The sequence below is a fragment of the Cystoisospora suis genome, assembly GCF_002600585.1.
Source record: "Cystoisospora suis strain Wien I chromosome Unknown contig_5508, whole genome shotgun sequence".
NCBI lineage: Eukaryota > Apicomplexa > Conoidasida > Eucoccidiorida > Sarcocystidae > Cystoisospora > Cystoisospora suis.
The window spans coordinates 1-9,038 of NW_027158298.1; the positions used below are offsets into that span (position 1 = coordinate 1).

The following is a 9,038-nucleotide window of genomic DNA, read 5'->3' on the forward strand; positions in this document are numbered from 1 at the left end:
GTGAGCTTTTGTTCGTCTTGTATTCTACTAGGCTATTCACATATCTGTAAGCCCAGGATAGGTTCTTTTCTATCTCTTCTGTCGTTGTGAATTCCTTCTGCCTCATAACGTGTCCCATTCTCTCTCATCTTCTTGTCCCCTGAACGTCCATTCATTCCTCCTCGCATAACACGAGGCGCCTTGCCTTTCTTTCTTCCTTCTTTTCGTTTTCTATCTCTTTCTCGCTGCAGTGTATATACACCTTTTTTCTTCTTTTTCTCCAGTCTCTTCTTCTTTCTCTCCTTCTTCTCACTCCCTCATTTCCTTTCTCATTCTTATTCGGGTGTCTGTACACTTCGCTTTTGTGAGCTCATGTCTTCTTCTCTATTTTCCCCTTTTTCAGAACAAGAAAGGCAGTTTCTTACTTTCCTTGTATTCTAAAAGCTGAAGAGGAGCAATCCAAGTCAGGAGGCGCCGATCTTTTCGACGTCGTCGTTGAACGTAGCTGGACAGGGAGAGAAATGAAAGCCCTTCTGCAATGTCTATCAGGTAGTCAAACCATTGAGAAGTTCTCTCTCACTCCTTCTTATAGAGAGAGATATGTATGTTAGTTTCCTCTTAGTGGAGTTCTTCGTCTTATGAGCTCTTGCGGTGTATATACACCCGAGACGTCTTCGTTTGTTTGTGGTCGTGGGGACGTGCAGGGAGGGTCGCTAAAGAACACCGGACTTGTGTGTTTCTCTTTTCTCTTTTTCTTCTTTCTTCTTTCTCTCAACAACCTTCACTTTGGTCTGTCTATCTCTTTCTTCTTGTTAGGCATAGAACGCCTTGACGTTCGGCTGAAGGTCGCTTTTCGTGTTCTTTCTCGAATAGCAGACGTCATGGAGGGTCATCCAGATCTTCAAGACGCAAGAGAAGAAACCCTTACTCTAAGTGTGAGGCAGGACACCCTTCTTTCTTTTTTTCTTTCTCACTCTTTCTTTCTTTCTTTCTCTTTCTTTCATCTTTCTTCTTTCTGAAGTTCCTAGCCTTATGAGTTGTCTTCTCCTTGTTAGGTTTCTTGTTTCTCTCGGGACTGGCTTGAAAAGAGCTCAGATTGTAGAGGCGAGTCAAGTCGCCTTCCACTCATCGATCTAAGAATAGCCTTTCACACTCCATCCTCCATTCATCCCTAAACTCCTTGTTTGATCTCCTTCTGTCCCTGTTTTACTTTCCGCCTGTCGAGAAGTTTTCTTGGCCTTCTATTGCCTCTTACGTCATCTGCCATTCAGCTCTTCAAGAGAATCTTCAGGAAACAAACAAACATCTCCAATTGAGAATGTGTGTGTCTGTGCGTCTCTGTCTGTCTGTCTGTCTTTATCGATGTTTTTGCTCGATCATTTAAGGAGACGTTTCTTGGCAGCTCTCAGAGAAGGCTCTGCTTCTCGCGTAGATTCCTCTCTCCCTTTGTGTATCTAGCCATCTGTCTATGTATCCTCATGCATCGATCTATGTTCGATACCTACCTCTCTTTCTTGGCTCTATCTGTCTACTTTTTCCCATCTATCTCTCCTGAATCTATCTACCAATCTATCTTTAATCGATGTGTCTTCAATCTATCTAACTATCCCTCTTCAATCTACCTCTCTGTAGTCTATCTATCTATCTATTGAATTATGCATCTGTCTCTAGTCTCTCTATCTATCTCTTGCTCTATGTTGCATGCGTTTGCTTGTGTATCTTTCTAGTTGCTGTGTAAGAGAGAATCTCAAATGTGGAACGACCAGACGATAAGGAACGACCGCCTCTACCTGGATGATCAAGAGAGAGAAGATCGAGCCGTCCAGCAGTCTGTAGGTCTCTCCTCCTCTCCCCTCTCACCTACCACTTCAGAAAACCTCTCGTCATTCTCTTCTGTTTCTCCACATACCAAGGGATCTACATGAGCTAAGACCGTTATGTACCTGTATGTACACGTCAACATACATACCTATGTGGGCTAGATGTATATAGATATGTAGATATGTTCACACTTCTATGGCGCGGATAGTCCTGCCCCGGTGTCTGAAGGTGTATATTATGGTGGATGGGGTCTCTTTCCCTAGAGGAGATGAGAGGAAGTCTCCTTAACAATGTTTAGGTCTTTTGTGTCTCTCAAGAGAGGTCTCTGTGTAGATACACTACATTAGGTGCCTTCTCTACAGGAGTCTTTCTGGGCTTTCGACATTGCTAAAAGATGAGAAAGAGAGAGATTCTCCTATCCGATCTAAGGCCTCTGTGGATGTATAAGCTTTCATCTTGAAAGTCTATCTGCCTGTCTATTCATAAATCGGTCCATCTTCAATCTCTCTCTCTTCAATCTGTCTGTCAATCTGTCTATATGTATGGCTGTGTATGTATGTGTAGGTTTAGTGTCTTGTCATTCCAAGCAGCCCTTCGAGTGTATTGTGAAGAACGTTTTTCTTTTCTTTCAACTCCACCTTGTGTCTCTTTCTTTCTTTCTTTCTCACTCTTTCTTTCTTTCTCACTCTTTCTTTCTTTCTTTATCTTTCGTTGGAATGGTAGAAAGTGTTTCTCGTTTCTTTTCTTTACACTCACCATGCAACTACCTCGTCATCTCCATCAATTTCTCTTTCTTCTTGTCCTTTCTGTCTGCACTTTATTCTTCTTAGGAGTTCGTGCGTCTGTGTCTCCTAGAGCGTCTTCTTCTCTTTCTTATGCCTCTTGCCAATGCCTCTGTTAATGCACGCTTCGCGTAAGTCTCCTCTCTCCATATATCCATCTCTCTACCTATCTATTTACCTATCTACCTATCTATCTATCTACCTACCTATCTCTCTACTTATCTGTCTACTTACCTTTCTCTCTCTATCGACCTATCTCTCTCTCTCTCTAACTCATATTTCTCTTTCTTTCTTTCTTTTTCACACGTCTGTAGAAGTGTGTGTATATCTTCTTTCATTTCTTCCCACCCTTTGAGTTTTACTTTTCTTTTCTCTCTTCTTTCTTTTGTCTTTTTCATGCATTTTCTTGTCTAGCATTCCTGAACTTTAAGCTAGCATCTGAGAGAAGACAAAAGGGAGAGATTCTCTTCATGAAAAGAGCATCGATCTGTCATAGTACCGAGGACAGCAAGAAGAATTGCTTCCTGTCAAAAGCGCATGAAGACGTTTGCGGTGTATAGACACCTTGTAACACCATACCTTCTTGCTCTCTTTCTTTTTACTCTCCTTACGCTAAGAGAAATTCTTTTTGAGAAGTCTCCCTCATCAGTTGCTTTTCTCTCTCCCTTTAGATCAACATGAATCCTCTCTTTTGATCAGCCTCTCTCCGGGTCTTTACGATCATGGCGCCTTTCAAAGAGACAGTACACATCACATCCCGTATGCCTTTACAGATATGCTATGCTATCTATCGTTCTGTCTATCACATACATAGAAGAAGAGAGAGACAGAGAGAGAGAGAGAGAGAAAGAGAGAGAGACAGAGAGAAAGAGAGAAAGAGAGAAAGAGAGAGAGAGAGATTTGTTTGATGTGTAGAGAGTTGCGTGGGGTGGTGACAGATGTATGACAGAGAAATCCATTCTCTTGTCCTGGAGAGAAGAAGAAATCTCTCCCCCCTCTCTCTCCTCTCTCTCTCTTCTTGAACTTAACAGCAGCTTAGGTAGGGGTTCTTTTCCTTGGAGATCTACTCTTTATATAAGGTCACTTTTGCATCTCTTTGGTGCTGTTGCTACGAGCGAAGAATTCTCCGATTTACGGTCTGCATTTCCTCGTTCAGTCAGATTTTTCTAGACTTCTTTCATTAACAGATTTCTCTTCAAATCATCTTCACAGTCTAAGCCTTCATGAGGCGTCTCTCTCTCTCTGTCTCTATGCTTTCGTCTATATCTATCTATCTCTGTATCTCAATCTATGCATCTATCTATGTATGTACCTATCGTGACTCTATGTGTCTACCTACGTGTGTGTGTGTTTTCGTGTATAAGCCGACAGAAGCGGGAGAAGAAAGATTCAGAATACTGGGCAGGTCGACTTAAGGGGGATGCCGAAGACATGGAGGATGATATCTCAAGAAGAGTAAGCCTTACCTCATTCGGATCTCTTATGCTCCGCTTGCCTTCTCTCTCTCTCTCTTTCTTATCTTCTTTCTTTCTTTTTTGTTTCGTTTCAGTAGCCTCACTTCTTTCTCATCGCTTTCTCTTTCTCTGGGGAACGAATAAAGAAATACGAAAGTGTTTCTTTCTGTAGTGCATTACCTCGGCAATAGTAGGAGGAGGAGGTCTTCATTCTCATACGTAATTCTTTGCATGCATGCACGCATATGTGAGAGAGAGAAGCCTTATCGAAGAATCCCTACTATTCATGCCCCTGACGTGTATAAAGTGTATCTACCTAGCAAGAAAGAAAGAAGAAATGCGCCTCCAACGGCAAAGAAAGATAGGTTTATGTCTAGTTGATGCCCCAGTCGAGTAAGAATGCAACTCAAAGACTTTTTCTCTCCATTCAGGCGTCTAGAGCACTTCTTTGCTCGACATATACCAACTAAAAATTGAAGAAGACTTTCTCATAAAAGGGAGAGAATGCCACGAATGACGTGACGGGTGAATAGATTGTGGAACATCTCCACTCTAAGTTGCATGCATGCATGCATTTAAGGAAGACGTCGCTTGCTTTTCTCTTTCAGCAGAGAAGAGAAGGGCGAGCGACGTAGATAGCTCTCAGACCTACACATTCACGTAGGTCAAGGCCATTATTCATCTTCTTCTCCGACTCCCGTCGCTCTCTCCTGTCTATATATGTATATGTAAAGACTATAGGGGGTCCATACACACACATATGATTACATGTGCTAGGAGGTCACCTCGCATGCAGGAGACTGCTCTTCTCCTGCATGCAATATATCCCTTTGACAAGAAGGGTATAGGGAGAGGTTCTTATCCAATCTATCACTCTACATCCTCTCTCCTCCCTACCCACCCCTACGAAGGTTGCGATGTGTGTCCCTCTGTCTTTTTCCATGCATGCGCATGCATCTCTCATGCCGCGTGTCTTATTCCCCTCCGTGCATGCATGCGTTTTAATACTAAAATGGTCTGCACCCCCAGGCTGAAGAAGCAGAAGCTCTCGCGGCAGCGGCGGCTTCAGCGGCAGGAAATAAGACGCCTGAGACAGCTAACGTGACACCCAAGATTTTCGCAGCGAGAAGGGCGAGAGATCGACTAAAGAAATCCACCGACAGTCCTAAGGATAACGATGAAGACGAGATTGAGGATCCTGCTCTAGAAAATCTAAAGGGCGAAGATTCAGAACCTGTTAAGGTAAGATAAAGAAACAAGAGATAGGAAGGCGAAAGAATGCGATGAAAGAGAGGTGTCTCAAAATGAAAAAGAGAAAGAAGAGATAGACGGTGGATTAGAGATTGTATTGTAATGAGGGGGTACATACATATATGCAGACACGTACAGGCGAATGTATGTATATAGGGGTGTGGCAGGAGAAGATAGAAACATATTCTCCCTTTTTTATGTTCCTATAGTATAGAGATGTATATGCGTGTATATGTCTATCTATGTAGATCTCTATTTGCATGACAGGTGTGCATCTGGAGGTCCAGCATGGAGAGTCGCGAATGCGTATGGTCAGGGGTGTGTTTAGGAGGAGATCTCTGTCTGTACATGTCTGCAACACCTACATGCCTAGCCTTCCAAGCAAAACGCAACTGTATTTACACACTGTTGCACTTTGGCTTTCTTTTCTCATGCTTCCAAACTCTGATCTATGCCTGAGAGAAAGAACGCAGAAAAGAAGAGAGAGAGAAAGGCATTCGTATTTCTCTCGAGTCTTCTTCTTCTTCCTCCTCTCTTTCAGCAGGGCATCTCTTTCTTCTTTTCTTGCGTCTTCATCGTCTTCTTCGGTTTATCTTTCTCTCCGTGTAGACTTTCTCTAAAATAGCTTATCAGACATTCGTTCACTTAGACATCTATAGGGGGTAGGTGGCTGCATGCAGATGGCCAGACGTGTAAGGGAGATCTGGGGGTGGGAAGAGATCGCCTCATCCACCCGGGTGTATATACACTAGAGGTGTGTGTATGTCTTTCTTGGCTTCTCTCTCTTTTGACGTGGGGGGTTTCTATGCTTTCTTTTCGCTTCTTTGCTTGTAGGGGCGAGAACGTCTTATGGAAGCTCTCATGAATGCTGACCTATCTGTTGGTAAGTCTACCTCTCTCTACAAGACAGTGAGCCCTTCTTCGTCTTCATCTCTTCTTCCTCTTCTCTCTCTCTCTCTTTCTCGGTCGTCTTCTCTGTGCTACGATCTCGTTTGCTGTATCCTTTTCTTTCTTCATGTGTCTTCTCATCTCTCTCTCTCTCGCTCGTTTCTCTACATCTCTCGCTGTCTCTATCTCTGTCGCTATCTCTCTTCTCTCTATCTTCAATCTATCTGTATATCCGTCTTCCTATATGTGTCTCTCTTTCTATGCGTTATAGTCCATGGATCTTCTCCCTCCTTTTCTTTTCCGTGCGAATGAAAAAGCTCCAGATATGCTTCCTGTGTCTTTCTTTCTCTCCTCCTCTCTTTCAGAGGAAAGATCTGCCTGTTCCATGATAGAGCTTTTCTTTCTTTCTTTCTTCGTCTTTATCTCTGTCTTTTCTTATGCTCCTTTGCATGCAGATCCCGAGATCGCCGCGGCGTATCTTCATGGAGGCGCGCAGCTCTATGGAATGGAAGGTGTAAGAGGGCAGACAATCTCTTTCTCTTCCTCTTCTTTTTCCTTTTCTCTTCTTGTTCTTTTTCTTCTTGCTCTCTTTTACTCCTTTTTCCTATCTCCTCTATCTTCAAGCATGTAGAGTGCTGTATCCATCCGTGTACAGAAATGAGTTTATACATTTATCTATGTATGTGATGTATCGATGTATGTTCCTTCATATCTTTCTTTCATACAGCTTTCTTCTGCAGTGTATATACAGTCTATGAATCTGCACACCTCCCTCTCGTATATATCTCTCTAGAGTATCTTTAAGTACGTCGTGTATCTATTCATTGACAGAGAGGATTCTCTCGTCATGTTTCTCCTTTCTCTATGTGGAGGAATTCGTTATTTTCAGAACATTTAGATAAGATCATAAAGAGATAGAAGACTCCGTCTATGATCTTCCTCTACTTCTCTTACGTTGCAAAGAACGACAAGAAGAGGAGAAAGATATCTATCTCCTCCATAGCGAAAGAGAAGAAGAAGAAAAGACGAGGACAGGAGCCATAATAGACTGTATAAGAAGCTTGAGATTCTTTTTCCGTCCTCTTCTCCTATTTATTTTCTTTTCCTTTCTCTAGACCGTAGATCTCCTCTCCTCTCCTCTTCGTTTGAATGTATTCTTTTCAGTGTCGATACACGGTCTCTCTCTGTTCGTGTGTCCCTCGCCTTTCTGTGCATGCATGCATGCAGCTATGGTTGAATCTAGCAAAAGGAGAAATGAACGTTCCTTATATTGTCGCAGCCTTTCTGAGGTAAGTAGATTCTCTCTTTCAACTTTTCTTGTCTTTTTCTCTAACCCACACAAATCCTTGTGAATGGAAAAAACGAATTCTTCTCTTCATCTTTATCGCATCTCTCTGGATATATATATATCTATATATGTATGTGTGAAGGCTTCTCTCAAAGGACAGGAAGCATGCTTCATATCTCGATTGTATCGAGCTGAGGTGTATAGACAGTCAGTCGCTCTCTCACGCACATTCTCGTGGTAGGCCTTCTACGTCGAGGAGAAGGGCTGGAGGTGATCGAGAAAAGCGGGAGTTTGAACTTGTGCATTATAGTAACGTGACGATGCGATTAAGAGATGCCTTTAAGAAGAGAAGATGGCAACTTACTTTTCTCTTTCTTCAGTTCAGAAGCTTCATTTCCTCTCAATATAGAAGAGTTGCATTCTTTCATTCTTAGTTAGTGAGAAATGCACTTCGCTCGTCCATTTCCAGGTTCTGTCACGATCGTTTATACAGCTCATGAGGTGTATATACACCTCAATCATGTGATGATGATGATGACGGCGATAAGACTTCTTCTCTTTTTTGATTTGGACTCTCGTCCATTCAAATCTTAACAGCAGCAAGACTTTCTAAGTTTCTTCAGATTCCTTACACCTCTTATCTAATGGTGTTCTGCTACTCATGCCTACACTTTTCTTCTCTCGAAAGGTCTCTCCATATCAGAGAGAGATCATAAGGTTGTCTTTGCTTTTCATCACGGAAGAGATTCTTCCCGGACACGTACGAAAGAAAGAAAGAAAGAAAGAAGTCTTTTTGATCTTCACCTGATCATGGCACGAGTTGTATTTTGATGCTTTTCCTGGGTCGCTTGTTTCCTGTATGTATGATATCTCAGGTGTATATACACCTGCCTTCATAGCGCAACGAGTCCAGTGATTGTCTCAGATACAATCTCCACACTCCGGCGCGTCACGGTCCTTCGAAAGCTTGTCGCCCTCGTATGTCTGATCATGCAAGTCTTCTCTCTTTTGCCTCGGCTGTCCTCTTTTTCTCCTTTTTCTTTCTTTCTTTCTTCCTTCCTTCCTTGCGTCTTCTCCATTTCTCTCAGTCTTCGTTTTTGCTGATGAGTCTGTGTGTGAGGGGCATATCTGTAGAAAGATATACCCTTTCTATCCCCCGTTCTACATCTCTCAAGTTATGTGTCTGGAGGTACTTGTGTGTCTCCTCTCGCTAGCTGTCTCTTCTTTTTCTGATCGGTATTTCTCTTCATAACGGGTGGAGTCTTTTCTATCTCTCTCTTTTCTCTCTCTCGAGGGGGGGGAATGCAACTGCTCCTCTCTCTAACAACTTTCTATAGAAATACAAACACTACACAGACTCTCTTCTCTCTTGTCCTGTGTATATATATATACGTACATGCATGTCGTGAATAGATAGATAGATTAAAGATAGATAGATAGATAGATTAAAGATAGATAGATAGATTAAAGATAGATAGATAGATTGAAGATAGATAGATAGATTAAAGATAGATAGATAGATTGAAGATAGATAGATAGATAGATTAAAGATAGATTAAAGATAGATAGATAGAT

At 42.3% G+C, this 9,038-nt stretch overlaps 1 protein-coding gene across 1 annotated transcript; it reads left to right on the forward strand.

Moving 5' to 3' along the window:
* Positions 1 to 8,435, forward strand: CSUI_009285 (leucine rich repeat-containing; the record flags this gene model as incomplete). Its single annotated transcript, XM_068069401.1, has 10 exons — positions 1 to 528; positions 796 to 914; positions 1,707 to 1,811; positions 2,631 to 2,713; positions 3,947 to 4,037; positions 5,066 to 5,278; positions 6,122 to 6,170; positions 6,631 to 6,689; positions 7,403 to 7,464; positions 8,339 to 8,435. Coding segments are annotated over exons 1-10 (906 nt in total), but the record flags the coding sequence as incomplete, so codon positions are not given.
* Positions 8,436 to 9,038: the final 603 nt, after the last annotated feature.